The 18,306-nt window shown below is 39.3% G+C and overlaps 2 protein-coding genes across 3 annotated transcripts in view; both read right to left on the minus strand.

The window, feature by feature from the left end:
- Positions 1 to 2,603, minus strand: part of sox1a (SRY-box transcription factor 1a) — a 75,274-nt gene extending 72,671 nt beyond the window's left edge. Inside the window, exons 1-2 of the transcript XR_004555695.1 lie at positions 2,175 to 2,603; positions 1,684 to 2,101 (exon numbers count right to left, since the gene is read on the minus strand). The gene's annotated coding sequence lies outside the window, so the exon portion shown is untranslated. The remainder of the gene's footprint in view (positions 1 to 1,683; positions 2,102 to 2,174) is intronic.
- A 3,467-nt stretch (positions 2,604 to 6,070) lies between these two features.
- Positions 6,071 to 18,306, minus strand: part of arhgef7a (Rho guanine nucleotide exchange factor (GEF) 7a) — a 29,690-nt gene continuing 17,454 nt past the window's right edge. The window contains exons 12-22 of one of the 2 annotated variants that reach the window (XM_034128854.1): positions 18,077 to 18,223; positions 17,225 to 17,311; positions 17,027 to 17,105; positions 15,778 to 15,917; positions 13,128 to 13,349; positions 12,935 to 13,028; positions 12,295 to 12,384; positions 11,744 to 11,923; positions 7,863 to 7,962; positions 7,219 to 7,273; positions 6,071 to 6,945 (exon numbers count right to left, since the gene is read on the minus strand). In XM_034128854.1, the coding sequence (XP_033984745.1) occupies positions 6,823 to 6,945; positions 7,219 to 7,273; positions 7,863 to 7,962; positions 11,744 to 11,923; positions 12,295 to 12,384; positions 12,935 to 13,028; positions 13,128 to 13,349; positions 15,778 to 15,917; positions 17,027 to 17,105; positions 17,225 to 17,311; positions 18,077 to 18,223 (1,317 nt within the window). In that variant the 3' untranslated portion in view covers positions 6,071 to 6,822. The remainder of the gene's footprint in view (positions 6,946 to 7,218; positions 7,274 to 7,862; positions 7,963 to 11,743; positions 11,924 to 12,294; positions 12,385 to 12,934; positions 13,029 to 13,127; positions 13,350 to 15,777; positions 15,918 to 17,026; positions 17,106 to 17,224; positions 17,312 to 18,076; positions 18,224 to 18,306) is intronic. The other variant, XM_034128852.1, reaches the window with a different exon arrangement.

Below are 18,306 nucleotides of genomic sequence, written 5' to 3' on the forward strand. Positions count from 1 at the left end.
ACACACACACACGGAAATACACTGCTCCATCCAAATCTCCCCCCGACAACAACACGCACACTTCTTGGTCCAACACTCTCCCTCTTCCCAGTCCCATCAATGGACAAGGCCTGACTGGAATGGCGTAATTCTTGGGGATATTCATGGATAATTTTGGGATAATCTCCAGCAAACCATTCGGAGCGCTGCCACCCAGTTTGCCCGCTGCCTGATTACCAGGCTCCGGGTGCCAGCCACTTGTAGTGACCAGCACCGCCAGCAACCACTTTGCTGCATGTAAATAAACAAAAAACAAACAAGGACCTCCAGCAGGGAGACATGCAGCTCCCACAGATACTCACTTGAGACAGCAGGTTAATGAAAAGACACACACACACACTGAGGATTGAGCACATCCAAATCTAAATGTAGAAACATCTTGTTATTTGCAAAAGTATGCATGAGAAGTGTATACACATCAAGCCCTTCCATGCCCCCCCCCCCAACACACACACACACACAGTTAAGGGGATTTTCATTATGTGTGATTGCCATCTCGTGGTAGGAGTAACCATATGATTAAGAATAAATGCATTATCTTTACTATGACAGTTCAGTCTTAGCCAAGGCCAGATCATAAAGGGAGTTTCTCAGAGTCTCTTTTAAGGATTTAGACTAATCTGCCGCTGAGATTAAGCTAATAAAAGTACAATTTTAAATATGAACAACACTGCTAAAGCATTAAAAACAGAGCATGAGCACTAATGTACTGTTGTATGATAAGTAATAGTTAAATGCATATCCTCACATTGTAATCATCAGTAATAATTGCACATTTTGCTAAATGCATGCATCCAGTCAAGCCTATTGAGAGAACATCAGCACATACGTTCAGCAGTCGGGCTGCCATTCTGGTTCATATGTGGATAAATACTGACATCTAGTGGCTCAACCTGAGAACTCTCAGTGCCAAGTGGGCAAGGATCACACATGTTCAGATCTAAGTAAATACCACCACCTCATGGCCAATACAGCCATGTAACAAGAAAACACATGCTAATTTTTGCCAATTATTTGTGGCTAATAACCTTTTCCTGATTTGTCTTACATCAGTATATGAAATAGGCACATTTTTTCCAAGAAGAACATTTAAATACTCTGATTTAAATCACTACCCTTTGAAATAACTGATTGGCAATGCATTCTTAAGATGATGCAAAGTGATACGTTAACTCTCCTGTAGCACCAGACGACTAATTGCGCTAGACTAATTATATATAAAAGTTATAAACAAGTAATTCTCCAATGAACTTAATTTTAATTTGACATCTTCAGTCAAGCAGTTTAAGGCTACAAGCGTACGGGCGCACACATAATATGTTAGAGTTGTATTGAAGAATGTAATAACACAACTGCAGTGTTAAAGAATTGTCACTTTTTTTTATATAAAGCCTACCACGTTCATGACTTTGCATACTTTAGAGACTCCTTCACTGCTGAGAAGCTTCACAAAGTGTTTACAGAATAACTTTGATATAAGAATTGGTAGTGATAAACTAAGTGGATTACTTTGTAACCTTGACATTGCACAAATGCTGTTCCTGTTTGTGCAGCAGCATGCAAACTCTCCTGACACACTCACACAGACTCACACAAACTCAGTTAAAGTCCACCGAAACAAAGTGCCATTTCAGGTTTACTCACCATTAGTTATGACATCTATCTCTTAAGGCAGTAACATCAACTCAGACGTGTTTACATTATCAGTTTTGCAATCATGTCCACAACATCCTCCCCCTCCACTGTCACAAAACTCTGTCCAGGATATATTGTTTGAGGTGAAAAATAAGACAAAAAGGCTGAAGAAGTCAAGGTTTCACAGAGGAAGAGTTTCCCAAACAATCCAGAGGGACGTGTGTCTCCAGTCCTACAGTTAGTATTCACTTCCCAAGAAAATTGTGAAAAGCATTTAAGAAGAAGGGTAGCAGCTCAGAGCTGACAGGAAGCAGGGTCCCGCTCAGTCAGTCCGTCACTCCACACAGCACTTTTGTTTCCCGTTTGAGAATGTCCGACAGAGAAACTCACTTCTCCAAGACTCAGCTGATGATCCCACAGAGTTGACCTGTACGATTACAGACGATAACAGTGAGAGATAATCCAGAAAACCGATGCATCAAAGTGGCATGAAAGCTCACCTGTTTCCGCTCATCCACCCATCGTGTTTTCAAGCATTGAAAGCCCTCCTGTCAGTTTTTCACCACTGCACACACACTGCTGTGCTCTCTCATCTTCCCCCCTCGCCTGTTAGACACTGACTGCTTTGCTCTGCTCCATCCCTGCACTTGACCAATCCACTCCATCATCTCCACCGCTCTCAACCTCACACAGATTTGCACTGTGCAACCTATTCCATTTTTGTTATGCTCTCACTCACTTGCCATCTCCCCCCACCGCTGCCAAACCAGTCACCTGTAGGCTTCAAAAGTACTCACAGCCATTTCCCAATCTCCCGCCTGATTCTTATCTTGTATATCTCGCCTATCCTCGTCATTTTCAGCCCCAACTCCCACTCAGTTTTCACTCCCAGCCACTTTGAGTCCCTCCACTTCCTCTAATAAGTCCTCTGCCTCTACCCAACCATTACCAATTTTCTCTGACCCCCTATTTGCTATTAGCCACTACTGTTCCTCCTCCCCTTCCCCTTATCCCTCCACTCTCCATCCCTGTCTCTGCCTATCCTCCTTATATATCCTCAGCCTTTCGCTTTGCCTTCTCCCCATCTCCAGCAGCATGAATATATTATTATCTACACAATGGGGCCCTGCTTATTGTTTATGAATTACCAGCCTTGCGGCCAAACAAAGCCTATTTTCATAAGAAACCTCCATTTCATTTCAGCTCCAATTAGATTGGGGGCTAAAGAATAGGAGTCCTCAGGCCTCAGCCCCTAAGGATGGCAGGTCCATTCAGCTTCATTCAATGGGGCCTTATTGCTTTCCCATACAAAAGAGCACGTGGATGGGCTTTCAGACTGAAACACCAACCAAAAATGACTGGGAGACAGTACTGTACAATAACAAATCTTTAAAGAAAGGACACTGAGTGCTTATCCTCCCATCCATCAATTCATCCCTCACTCTTTGCTTTCTTCTTCTCCTCTGTTCGTATATTGTAAGACCTGGACATTAATGACAGACAGTTGAAAGAGAAAGGGGGTGAAAGAAAAAGAAGAAGAAAGAGGCAGAGCTGCTCAGTTTTTCACAATACATGTCAAGTCTAAATGATCACTGGCTGCTCAATAGACAGATGGAAGGGAAAAGAAGTGAGTCGTGTGTATGCATGCGTGTGTGTGTACAGCTGATTGATTCCCTGCTTTGAAAAGAGTGAACGGAAGAGAGAGGAAGACCTTGATGCTTTTTCTGAGCTCCACAATAGTCAGGGAGTCTGAGCCGTATTGTGGCGCTCCCACAGTGACAAGCTGTCACTCCATCCCGCCAGGAAGAAAGAGGCAGGGACAGTGAAGAGGGGCTGGGGCAGGTCAGAAGCCGCATAATACGTCTGCCTCTTCAATTCACAAGTTTCTCACCAACCAGGCACTTGACAGGAAGACGAAAGGCTCTTATCCCGTGAAAGTGAAAGTAGAAGAAAAGTTGGAGAAAGCCCAAAAGTGACAACGATATACTAATGTGCCTCCACCTGGAAGTTAGCAAGGAGACACAGATAAACCAAGGCAGTGGCTCTTTTCATTGTTGGAACCTGAGTGGCAGGCGGCCAGCTAAACCCAGAGAGAGTCAGGCCACCAAGGTCAGAGCAGACAGCGCTGGCCTGCCTTTATCTGCCTAGATCTGCTTCGCAGGATGAATGTGAATTGTGCCTTTTGTTGCCCTGGAGTAATATTCAACGTAAAACAAAAGGCAACTGTTTTCATTACTAATGAGTGGACAAGGTGAGCGTCACAGTAAAAAGGTTGACATCTGTGCTTATTCATCCCACAGCAGCAGAATGGGATCCTCTCCCCCACAAAGCAAGTCGCAATTGTCAGGGTACACAAAAGATTTCAAAAGGCCGGTCCTTTCAAAAGGACATTGCATGCATACACAAACACACACAATAAATTATAGTCGGTTGGGTCAAGATGCAATCAATATCATTGCAATGCAAACCTTTTTTATGCAAGTTTGTAAGGCTTTCGTATCAAAATACCACCCTGTGTCATTTGGAATGTTTCAACTTCAGTTCAATCAGCCAACTGATCTAAGTCCTCTGATCTTATCAGTACATAAACCACTTTGAACATAGCAGAAATAGGGTGCTGAGAAACTTTCTGAGAGAAAAGAGTATTCGAAATGTTCTACGAGCAATAGACTTATTCAGTTATCACTGCCTCTGACGTCAAATATTAAGCTACTAAGAAACATTGGATAGTGAACTGCATGTGTGGTCAGGAGGTGAGGGTCAGGAGAAAGCACCAACCCCATTGGTCATAGAGAATTGCCAATATGACAGCAAATCCAAGCACACTAATAAATCATAGTACAAGCACGTAAAACGAAGTAAAGCAACAATGCCCTGAGCTATGATACATAAGAAACAACCTGCTCATGTCCAGATCAATCACATTACACACATTATCCACAGAAGTTATGTCAGCCGCACTGCAGACCACTAGGCATTTTAACCAATGATAAGACATTAGATTTCCATTTGATAGAGTGCATTTCTTATATCATTCATTGCAGCATTATTAGAGCTAATGGTTATTTATCAGTGTGTAGACACCTCTAATAAACAAAAGTGAGTGGCTTCTGTGGGGAAAGTACAGCATTGCACAGGTCTTTAGAGGAAGCTACGCCCTAACCCTATAAATTGATAATGTCAATGTTTACTAAAAGCTTGTTCAGTTGCATCCCTAAAAAACGAACAATTGCTTCAACCTTTTAGTAGTGTTGATAAGCAACAAGTCACCAACAGAAGGCCTACAGCAGTGCAAACTAGCTAGCAGCATCCTAAGTTTCATGTTTTACAGTCATTGCCAAGTACAAAAACTCCAGAATCAAGACATCTCAAGATAAACAGCATGTGTTTGAACCAGCAGCACTTACCTTACAATACTCACCTAAGTGAAGAAGTTGAAATCCCACTTTCGTTCCAGTTTAGAGCATGGAAAAACACTAACTACTCATAATGCATCCTTTATAAGTCCTGAAATGGTAGCAAAAGCACGAAATAAACATGCCTCTAAACAGGCTCACTTGTAGAGAATTTGCTAAATGAGCAGCAGAACTAGCTACAGCTAGCTTGTAAAACAGTGTAGCAGCAAGATGGCAGACGGAAACCGTTCAAACAGACCGCCATTTTGCAAAGGGTGCGTTGAACACTTGTAGCGTAGAAAGTGTTGACACAATATGAGTTGTTCGGTCTAAACTAGTTCACAACCTGTGGAGCATATCCAACAGTTTGGTCAAAAAGTTAATAAATAAGAAAATAGAACCATTAGATTTTTTTCCCCATCATCAGCACGGTAGCATTCAAAATACTTTGCGAAGTCAAACACTACTTACCAGATCATTGCCAAATGGAATTACTTACTGGATTTACTGGTTTCCCTTGCAACTGTTTAATGGGAATTCTAAACTGTTGGCATAGTTAGTAATGTCATAGCAACGTGATTCCACTATTCTTTCATTCATAATGTTCATCCATGGGACAATTATTAAAACTATTCTTCTACTGTCCTCTTTCAACAAATCTTGGGTGGGATTAATTAATCTTGCTGAAATTATTTTTAAACACCATGCAAACCTCCTCAGACAAAATGGCGCCTGAGACCCCCAAATGGATTGGAAGCGAGAATAACTATAGGCTGAACTAGGGGGCGTTGCGAAATTGTAGACATCAAGAAAAGCCTAAGTACTCCTATAATTGTGTACTTGGTCCTAGGTTTTCTGTGTGTCAATTGGTTTCGAGGCAATTTCTTTGAACACAACTTTAGCTTGATGCTGTATAAAGTATAAATTATAAATAAGATGAAATATAATAAAATAAAAGTGTGCAATTCTGTGTTTGTGGGTGTGTAACAAGGAGAAAGAAACTCAGTCAAACATTTATTTCTCCCAAAGTACAAAGGCTCATCTTTTAGCAGTATTTACATTATACAGTACACGTTCAACATCTGTACAATTCCCTAGGATCCCTAGAAAGAAAGTCAAACGGCAAAGTGGTCAAAACAATAAAAAGGTACAAAAACGAGGCACAAAAACAAATTCAAACAGACAAAAAAGCTAAATTTCCTGGCAGATTATTAACTTTGTGCTAAAACACAAGAGTAAGCCTGTGTCAGGATAAGACAGAACAAAAATCAATTAATACAAAATTAAATAACATAATAGAGGTTATCAAATGTCATGGTTCAATTTCAGACTTTTCTAAGGCTTTTGTGACCATTAAAACAATTAAAGTACCATTTATGTACCATTGGACAGCGTCCAGTTATATGATTGTAAACAGAACAGGAGCACTCCCCTCCAATAGTCGACGATGGAAGTGGGTTAAGTGTATAATCTCCTCACCATCTTGCTTGGTCATTGAGAAATGTTTTAGTGGAATAGAGCTTGTTCAGCATTGTGGTTCCGGTCTCTTAACCAGAGTGGTAGTAACCCACACTCCTCTTATAATTACCAGCTTACAGAGTCACTCCTTATCCTCTCAGTCACACAACCAACCATAAATTAGGTGTGCGATTGTTTGCATTTTACACACACAGTGCAAGCAAGCTCACACATATACATGCTCTTTCTATCTTTTTTCTTTTAAAGCTTCAGCTGCAGATGGTGCACACGGTCCTCAGAGATTTGTCTCATCCCATGTCGGGTCGTTCATGCTCTTTAAAACCCTCCTCACAACTTTTTCCAAATCCTTTCGTGCTCTTTGCTCCTCCTCCAGCGACCTCTTCACCTTCTTGTTATCCTGGGAGGTAAAGGAAGTATATCATTGTTGTCATTATCTCAAATAATATGAGGTTTTTCAAAGTTCCTATGTTGCAAAATAATGAAAAACACCAATTTCACAATAAAAGGGCAATATAATTGTATATTTTTTCACTGTGCTGCGTAAAGACTTAACAGCTAACAACTTCAGACCTGGAGTTTAGCCAGGTCATTTGAACTTCTGAGAGTCATATATTAGATAAATCACACAATCATGCTATTTTTGTAAAACATCTAATTCATAAACATTTACCTGTTTCAGCTCTCGAACCTCATCCCTCAGGGCGTACACCACATCCACCAGGCCCCTTTGTGATGATAAACATTTACAGTTTAGCATTATTAATATACATGGCTGGTTACTAAAGGATAGGTTCACATTTGAACTTGAGTCAATCTTAAAGCAACACAGCTGTAAATGGTTGGACTTATCATTTGATTCACATAAGGAATGGATCACTTCACAGCCAGTACGGATGACAGGAAGCATTAAATCAATCTGTGTCATTGCTGATATCGGCATCTGAGTGCGGTTTTAATAGACTCTTGAAGAAATGTGAGCCTATCCTCCAGCTCAAAGCAGGTAAATACAGTTGTTAGTTACCCATACTCAAGATAATAGGGGTTGCAGCTGACATTAAACAATTGACTTAAAGTCACTTTATCTGTAGCTGAAAATGGTCCCAAAAAATTATCAATTTACTCCTGTCTGAGTAATGTTTTAAACAATTTATATTGAAGATTACAGAGGCTTTTTAAAATCAAGTTATAATCTGAGAACCTTTTTTAAAGTCTTCAGTTAAAAAGGAATAGGCTTCACATGGCATTTACAATATGTCAATTGCGTCATTCAGGGCAAAGGTGAAGCGATAGAAAGAGATATGTATATTATCTTACTTTTCTTCAGCTGTACTTTGTCCGTTGCGACTAGGACCCTCCAGCAGGACTTTCTTATCACCAGGGATGATCATATGCAGCCCTTTTTCCTTTTGCGGCTCTGTTTCAAAACAGAAAAGCACTCCACAATTGGTACATTATAACGTCTCACCTTGTAGTAAGGTGAGTCAGTATAGAATTTCCATATTGGAAAGTTACAGCATCAGAGAAAATCCAGCACAAACCAAAACTGGTTAGTAATGCACAGAAAAAATACCAGAAAAGAGACAGAGAAAAGTGAAAGGAAGTGAGAAGCTGTTGAGAAAAGTGGTAGAAAAACACAGATTAAAGCATTGCACAATTATATGCTTCAACTTGTCAAATAATGCAGCTTGGTCAGTGGCCCTATGCGCCAAACTATGACACCTCATGTACTCTGGTGACTTAGTATGAAAAGCAAAAAAGTCTGTGGAGGGAGGTCAAACTAAAAATGAACTTTTACCCAAGATACCACTGTTTATGTCTCAATTAAATTCAAAACTCAAACTTTACATAAGATGCATAAATACTTATTCTAATCCAAACCATGATCTTTTCTTGAACCTAACCAAGTAGTTGTGTTCCAAAATCTTACCAAGTGGGGACATAACATACTTTCGCCACATATTTAATGCAACATTAACCACGTGTCAAGTCTATCATAATACCCTGCACAATAAAAAATGATGGTTAAGGGGTATCATATGCATTAAAAGGAGATGTAAAGGGGTGACCAAGCGTAGATATCTGGCAAGTTTGGATTGAGAACTCGTTGCCAAAAGACAACACACACACCAAACAGATTTGCTATTCTCACAAATAACCAGAATGCCAGTATCTACCAAATGACAGATTTTTTATTCAAAACTCATGATACAGCGTTTTGGGACTTGAACACTTCAGAGTAGAACAAATACACTGAATGCTCTGTTTGCAGATAAGACATGGTCACAAGAGTGAACTGAATACAGCGTTAGAGCACACAGAGGACAAAGTTGGTCAAAGGCAGCCGGTCTCTTTTCACACTGCCTGTCCCACAATTTGACTTCTTAAACCACAGAATACACCTGTCACAAAGTATAGCACATGATATAAGGACAGTGATATTCTTAGCTCAAATACTCATAGAAGGTAGAATGGATTTTTTTTTTCTTGCTCCATGACAACTAGTATTTACAGAAAGGGAGACAATGTGCTCTTATTTTTCAAGTCCACCCTGACTGAGGTTGAATGAGTTCCTGTATAATAATCACGGCCTCTTGTTTATTTTAATTTTTTTACCCTCAATGCTTTCGAAACACCAAAGGTGAGCATTTACACTACGAATGAGCATTTACTTTACAGTAACACTGAATACTCAGGTCTACCTTTAGGACTATATCATACACACTCTGGTAGACGACAAAAAGTACATAATTTAACAGATTCTATCCCCCACCCCCACTGGCCCGTTACATGATTGTGCAAAAATAATGAAAACACTTCATGTTATAACTTTCAGTGTAAACTTTGATACAGAGCAATAAAATCGTTTTAAAAAATAAAAATAAATCAAATGATACTTCCAGGGATCATTTTGTAAACATTGACATACAGAATGAAATATAAATAAATAAAATAAAAATACGCCTGTATACAAAAATAATGAGAACAATAAAGGAATCATTTCGGAAACATTAAATAGTTCTGTAACATGGACCAATATATTCCATATGTCACCAACATTGCTTGCTGTACGAGGAGATAGACTCTACTGTAAATGGATGCCAACCTGTACTTTAAATACCAACACTGGAAAAATACTTCTTCATAAAAATAGTCATTAATGCAAGAGATAGCATGGGAAACCTCGCAAGCCAGACGACACAAAGGCATATCTGGCTTATGAGGCCGTAGCATAGGTGCTAGTTTGTTGTGACACAGGGGATGTTTAACATTAGGCTATAGACTGTATGCATTAAGCTAACCTGCTCAAATCGTCACCTTCAAAGCAATAGCTCAACATTTTGGGGTTAAAAAAAAAAATAATACCAGTCTCATATCTTGTGATACCATGTCTGTACAGTAAATCTGAAGCTAAAGTTAGCAATTAGTTAGCTTGGTAAGAAAACTGGAATTATCATTGAGGAGCATAGGTAGTTTTAGTAATGACCTGTTTTCAGTTATCTTGTAATATTACGAGAAGATTGAAACAAAAATAAAGTCTCATGTTTGTGTGATAGGTATGTGGAGCTAGCTAGCATGTTTTGCTAATTTGCTAAAATAGCATTAAGACAGGGAAGCAGCTAGCCTGGCTCTATCACATGTTTTAAAAACAATCCTGCTTGATCAGCTACAGCTTACTACTTAACATACTATATATTTAGTTTATACAGTAAGGTTTAAAAGTGTTGATTGGTGGATTTTCAGACCTTTGCCATGCTAGCTTAATCCTGCTGATACAAATCTGAATGACATGCTAAGCTAACCTGCTCCTGGCTCCAGGTTCTTTTTCAACGTGACTAAAAAAAATAAGCAAATAAGGGTTATTCCCAAAATGTTGAACTATTCCTTTGCAGGAAACATTTAACAAAGGCATTTTATTATTATTATTATTATTGGAATGTCGCTGTGTTAGGCTGTATTTTACAGCTTATTTGTGTCAGGCCATTATGCTATGCCTGGTTTAAATGAATCTTTTTATTTTTCTTAACATACCAACTTGAGGTTTAAAACTATAATATAAATGCAACCCTGTAGAACCACTGACAGACAGCAACATTACTGGATGGAAGATCAGGCTTTAAAGGATGATGCTTAGGAGACACAAGACAGAAACCTTCTCAAAGATATTGAGTAAAAGGCTCAGCTCACCGAAAATACTTTAAAAATTATTTCTCACGTTTCTAGTATTGCATGAAGTTATCAACGTTACTGACTTAGATTTCTGCTTTCACAGCATTACAAATGCAGTCATGTTATATTATTATTTGATCAAATGTGTCTAGGCTATATGTTGTTAATTTGGACGAACTGAGCCTTTAAATTCACTATTCTTTGACTAGATGTACTAGACAGTGTATGTGATATTCTCCTCATTCTGTAGCAGCTACTTAAAATAATGAACTGTGTTTCACAAACTTTTACATTTAGCAAGGATTTATAGTATAGCTTTTGGTCATGTTGTACGTTAAAATGTAATTCTGCTTAGCAAAAATAAATAAATAAAGATTGAAATTATGAAAACAACATGAAGAATTTGGATATTTCATTTGCATGCTGCTATATTATCCGGCAGCAGGGGCATGTGTGCCTAAACCTGTGCGTGTGTTTATGACATCTGTGCTATGTTTGAGCATACATACTCTAGAAACACATACTGGAGAGAAGTAGTACATGGTCAATAGAATACACTCGTTCCTGAATTACATCTGAATATCAGACAGGAAAAGCTCAGTCCCCATCTCTCCCTCCCCTGGTTTTCCCTCCCCTATTTTCCCCTCCAACACCCCTCTACTCCCTGCTGAGAGTCTGCCACATTTATGGTCAAACAAGGGGAGTGGTCACATTCAAGATAAATTAATAATAATTACTAAACACTTACTGCATGACAACTACACAAAGAGAGGAGGCACATAGAAGGGAAAGTGGCAAAGGCAACAGGGAGATGCTTAAAACATCTTAAAACAAACTAAAATAATAAATAAACCAAATAAGTTAACAAAAAATAACATATATAATAGAAAATAAATAGATACATTAAAAAAAATCTAGTTTCTTTTCATACATTGAAGGTTAAAGAGGTAAGCTCGCTGTACGTTACATCGGGTACAGCGTGGCAGTACTGTACGTTATTTAGTTCTGGTGAGAGATGCAGCTTTTACGTGGCACTGAGCCCATCCTGTAACTGTGGGTGGTCCAGACGGAGTCATAGTCAGAGTCCTCCGAGAGGTCAGAGGAAAACTCTGGCCGCGACACGCTGCTACGGCGGCCCGGAGAGTCCATACAGGACCGGTCCACGTCGGCCAGCACGTGGTTGTGCATCAGATCCGTGCCCTGCCAGGCTGCTCGGGGCGGGGCAAAGTTTGGCGGTGACGAGGGAGGAAATGGTGTGCGAAAAAAAAAAAAACGAGGGGCGGTGCAGAGGAAGATGTAGCAAATGGAGCACGCGACAAATGGTAAATCATAAAAGAAGCAATGAGAAATGTAAGATGGGAGAACGTAAAACCAAAATGGATGAGGAAAAGAAGGAACAGAGCAATGCCAAAACGTGAGGAGTGGAGGAGAGACAGACAGAAGGAGAAGATACTGTTAGAAAGATCAGTTCAGAACACCAGTGTTAAAGAAAGGCTTTGAGTTACAGAATACAGGTAAGTAACAAAGAGAGCAAGCTCCAGTATGAAACCTCTGTATGTTATGTTTGGTGTTGGCTTACTGGAGTTCAGAGTCTGCCTGGTTTTGGCGCTGGTGCAGTATGCCTCGATAACTTTCAGGATCTGGGCATCTTCTTCCAGAGCAGCGGTACCTGAGAAAGAAAAAGGAGATAATTAATTTAAATTCTCATGTCTATCAGTTCTATGGTAACTGTTTTACTCCTACTTAAAACACAAAAGAAATGCATATGAAAACTTTTAAAGAATAGTTTGAAAATGTGGGAAGTATACTGATTTACTTTTTTCCTGAGTGATATGAGAATATGGATGCACCTCTAAGCATCTCTTAAGCCCACTAACAAACACATTATATCTTGTTTTTTTGACAAAAACAGAAATGTATAAGTGGCAGTATGAGGTTTTCTTGTGAATTCCAGTAACATGATAGCTATTTCCTAGAGCCAATGTAAAGGACCTGTGTGATATGATTTCCTAAACTAAGATAGAATGTCTCCAGGCTGTATTTCCTACTTAACGGACAGATATGAAGTGTTAATTAATCTAATTTCTCTCTCGTGAAAAAGGGAACACGCCATTTCACAAAATGTCAAACTATTGCCTCAATATTCAAAGTAAAGCAAGAGAAAATGACATATTGTATCTTTGTTTTAACATAAATAATAGGAAAGATTTTAAACATACTCTTCCTCAAGGCAAATTCCTCCTCAGACTGTTTCCTCTCAGGCTTGCGCTTGGGAAGCAGTTTCTTCACACTCTTAGGACTTTTACTAAGATCCTGAAAAAAGAAAACAAGGTAGTATAAAATCAATTATAAAATCAGCATACTTAAAAACATATGAAGAAGTCTTAACAACATAAAAACACAGTCTCTCACCTCCTTGTAGCAGAGGGCTGCAGAGGGTCGTAGAGGGGGTGCGGGTCGCAGACAGCTCAGGCTCCAGGGTTTGGGGGTGTTGGGCTGCTCCAGTGGGCCCCACATCATGGTGCTGTGAGATGAGCCATGGGAGGAGGGGTGAGGCAGGGTGTGGTAGGTGGGAGCCACCGTCATGCCCCTCCCTTCAGCATGCCGGGACGGGGTGAGAGGGTGAGACGGGAGCTGAGGAACCAAACAAAAAGAGAAATGTGGTAAGATTCATCACAAGAGAGACAATTCTGCTTAATTTCCCCATTTACATTTGCTTTACTTTCCTATATTTAACCCATGGCAGAAACATTTTTCCCAAGTGGACATAAATATGTTTTTAATTAACAACAAGTAGATGAATCACTAAATGTTTTGTCTAGTATGAACTTTTCAGATAGAAACTCTGGCTGACAGTGGCAGAAAAATACCAAGAGGTGCATTTCAAATATAGCGACAGTGTGGAAAACATTGACGAACCCACTGTTCCTTAAAATGTTCATGAACATTGCGGTTCTTTTGGGAAACGCAGCCCTCAGTAGCCCAGATGTCATATTCCCCAGTTCATTCCTGCAGCACCTCCAGGGGGAACCGAGATGTATCCCAGGACAGATGGGGTATATGCGTGTCTGTTCTGCCTCCAAGTCTACTCCAGTATTTATTTACGAACTAAAAATATGACTAAATGTGTTCATCAACAATCTTTTTTTCCATGATCATGATGAGAAGATGACGAGACAGCTTTGATGCGATTGAACACTAACTGTGACTTTATCAACATGCAGTATCTTTGATGAATATAAAGGCAAGACTTATATGTAGTTAAAAAAATCAAAAGGTTAGAAAAATCTCTTTAGCTTAAGTTAAAGTTAAAGTGGACCTATCATGCTATATTTTAATAATATAGTGTAGGACCATACCTATATAAGGCATATTTATACTTTTTTATTTTTTCAAAATACCAAACAGATCATGCATTTTAGCCATGCCTCATTTTGCTCAATTTGACATTTTTTAGCTCTGTTTTCGCAAGGGCAGTTTCTGTGAGAACAGCACCATCTACTGGCCTGGCATATGTACTACAGCGTCTCCAGCGCTTTCGAACGGCAATGGCCGTGGCTGTCTAGAAAATAGAGAGGGTTGTGTTTTCTGACACTTGGTGAGTTCCCTGGAACACCGGGGACACATATTCATGTATAAAAGACGTACAAAAGTGCATTTTGCATGATAGGTCCCCTTTAATAAAGACGGCTAAAGGGTTTTGAAGAAAGAACTGAGGGGATATTTCGGCTAGACTCAATTAACTGGAATGTTCACATATGTAACAGTTGTAAATATGCAGTGGGGTTTATTTGAAAATAATTTTGTATAATCACACAAATTCTGTGTTTTATATTAAGTAATTCTGTGTTCTTCATTTTATTGAATGTTCAATATCTGACAAGGTCGGAGATCAGTGAGCGGAACCTCTGAAGTGTGGTCGCTGTGCTCACGAGATTATTGTTGTGAGGATTTCCCCCCCTATATATTGTGTCCCTCACGTTTCCTCTTCCCTTTTTGTAAATGTTCCACATGAGAGGAGTCACTGTGAGGGAAAGCTAATATACTGATTGTTATATCTGTTTAAAATTGTCAGTAATAAAACGGAGATCGTCAAAACTGTATGCTGGCTCGGGTCATCCATGAACAACGCAAAACACAGCGCAGAGACCGCTTAACGACACCGGTTACACATACACTAAAATATAATTTAAATAAATAGAGTAAAGGAAACCGGATATGTATTTTTTCTAACAACATCATCTATTAAAGGACTAAGCCTAAATACATTTAAAAAAAACAATCGTCTATTACCATTTGAAAATGCCAAAAATACCTCAGGGGTGTCAAACTCAATTTCATCGCGGGCCACATTCGCATAAAGGTTGCACTCAAAGGGCCGGTTGTAATTATATAAATATATAATATATATATAAAATAATGTATTATATTACATTATTGCCTCTGAATTGGATTATTATCGGATAGGATAATAACTTAGTAATTAACTACGTCTGAAAGCAGAAGTCCAGGGCAAATAATTGCAAGTCTCTTCAGTGCGCATGTCACAAAACGAGATGCATTGTGGGACATGTAGTTTATGGGCAACCTGCTTCTGTAAAGTGGCATGTACAGTAACCGTATAATATTCTTTGCAAGCTCTTGCGGGGCCACATAAAATGAAGTCGCGGGCCGGATTTGGCCCCCGGGCCTTGAGTTTGAGACCCCTGCTCTACAGGAAAGCCTCGTATTGAATGTCCATTCATAGAAACCCTGCAGATTTAAATTATTTACATTTACCTCCAAAATGCAACCACCAGCATATAAATATATTATTGTAAATAAAAATGATGATTATTGTTTGTTTGTTGGTTCAAGGGATAAGACTGAATGCTGTTAATGATGTATTTGCATTCAATTCAATTGTGTATTGCGGCCCTTCTAGAGAGAGCCACTTAACACAGGGCTGTGCAGTCATTGTAGATGATGATGTGACCCAGGCATTAATGGCCGATCAATATGCACATTGGGTATAAAAACCAGAAACCATTTGTATGAGGGTTTATAAGGATTATCTCCTGACCGTGTGGCAGGGATTTGTGAGGGGTTTGTGGCTGGGCCCGGTGGCCGCGGTGTGTTTGATCTGCCCTCTCAGGTGCTCCACCCAGTCCTGCAGGTCCTGCTGGTTGGAGCACACCACCTGCAGACGCTCAAACATCGTGCCTGCAGAGAAAGAGGGAGTCAGTACATTATAAAAGCATTCAGGATAAATGAATTTCCCTCAGCATTTGTCAAGATGATGTCTTCAGCTGTACTCAAACTAAACAGAGATCCTTGTCATTGGAAAACAAATTAAGCTATGTAATGGTTATCTTTAAGATCATATCAAGTCTGTTGCAAGGCATTTTGGAGTCTGGTTTGACAGTAATTGTTGTTGTGGCACACTAGGAAGCATGTTCATGTTTTTATCATCCTAATGCCAGTGATACTTTATGTGCTCACATGACTTTAGATGGCTGCTATTCATTCCTATTTTTATTTAGTTTTCTTTACCACGGATGTGTTATTATTTGATGTTTTTTTACGTGTGCTTGCCTCATTATGTAATGTGTAAGCCAACCTATTGTATCTGCTTTTTTATCTGCACTGTCCGTTTGATGTAAGAATATTAATTCCCCTCTCTGTGGGCCAATTTAAAGATACTAGAACTATTTGACATGCCTTAATCTCACCACGCCTGTATTACTGCAACAGCCTTCAGACAATAATCTGATGATTGTGACTCCAGAGTGTACAGAACTATGTTTTTTGATAGATTTTAATTATTATTTTAAAGGCTCTTAATGTCCTCCCTCCCAGCTTTAGCTCTGACTTCCTACTACCATGTGTGTTTTTAAGATCCTCAGGTCTTTTTTCTATTTCAGAGGCTGAAAACTAAAAAAAAGGAGAGACCATTTGCAGTCAGCGCCCGCAGGATCTGGAACGATCTGCCCCACTAATTAATCTCCATGAAGTCCCTTCTTAAAATGTGTTTCTATGGGAAAGCCTTTCCTGATTAAACTTGTGTTTTAACCTAATATAAAAAGTCTGTTCCTATTTTCTGTTTTCATCGTATTATGATGATTTAGGACTTGTCTGTTTTTAACTTGCTGCCTTTGAGACACACTTTGTAGTATATAGACAAAGGTTAGTGATTATTATGCTCATGTATTATTATGTTGCATTGTTGGAGAAGCCTGTGACATAAGATTTTCAACGACATAATTACTCTGTAGCTATGTCAGTTTAACAATAAAGAACCTTGAACCTTGAACCTTGAAATGTAGCCTTACCGTTGAGCTCAAATGCGTTTTTATGGGCTTCGCAGTCTTCTAGTTTGGTCACTGTCATGCTGGCCAGGGGCAGTTTTCCCTGCACGGAGAAATCCACACATCAGAATTAAGACAGAGAAGTTCATTTTCAACCACTAAGTTTAAACACTGCAGGGAAAACTTAAAAGTCTAAACACTGAGGAAATGTTGATTACTGACCTGGAATATGAAGCCGCTCATCCTGGGACTGGCAGACAACATGAGGAGGACGTGAGGGAAGAGCATGAGGTAACGCTCACTCTTCTCCTGAAGTAAAAGAAACAGAGGGGGGAAAGGAAAGTGTGAATGCAAGATAATAATTAGGTATATTGTCCTGTTTGTATAACCACTTTATTATACATATAGATACATAAGACCAGAAGCTAGTGCAGTTCAAAGATCCACAATCAAATTAAAAGATATCAGCTGTTGGTGTCAAGTCATTATCAGCCTCATATTTCAAAAAGTTCTCATTTCATGTAATATTTATTTACAATAACAAACACAGAAAACCAAAGAGTGTCAAACGATTATGCATTTTACTTTGTTTTTGGATTAGAACTAATGTTTTTTTTACTTTTTAATTTTGGTTTCAAGAAACTCTCAAACAGTTTACTGAATTAATTATCTAATTTCCAACTAACTGCAAAAGATGTCAAGAAAATATATCATTGAATTGAATTATTGAAAAAAACGGTATTATGTACACTACTATTTAGGGCTGTCCTGCACTAAAGATATTCTTGTATGACCAAAACTCATACGATTTGAAGAATAATTGATTAGTTATTTTCATCGACAGATCGGTAAAACCTAGTTTCTCCACAAAGAATCATAAATAAATCACTTTAGTTTTAACTTTGACCAGAGATGTGCTCATTAGTTACTTAACAATAAGTAATTCAGCTTGGAAAAACCCACTAATGGACTAAAGATATCTTGGTTGACTTATCGAGTAATAATGTAGCAATATATGAAGCATAGTTTGTAGCACAGTGAAGTGCAGGTGGAGGATGTGGATGTTGCTGGTACCTCTGATCCGGGACTCTGCACCAACACCTGGCTCATGTAGAGGACGGAGCCCAGGGTCTTGATGTCGTCCCCCTCCCACAGCCGGATGGCCTCGGTGAGGATCTGCAGCTCCAGCTCCTTACGCTTCCTCACCTCCTGGCACTGAGCCTGACACGACGGAAACACACAGCTGCTTAACGACCTGCTATTATTAGATTTAATATCATATTAAGTCTGATTAGAGGAAGTGA

The sequence above is a fragment of the Trematomus bernacchii genome, unplaced genomic scaffold (assembly GCF_902827165.1).
Source record: "Trematomus bernacchii unplaced genomic scaffold, fTreBer1.1, whole genome shotgun sequence".
NCBI classification, from domain to species: domain Eukaryota; kingdom Metazoa; phylum Chordata; class Actinopteri; order Perciformes; family Nototheniidae; genus Trematomus; species Trematomus bernacchii.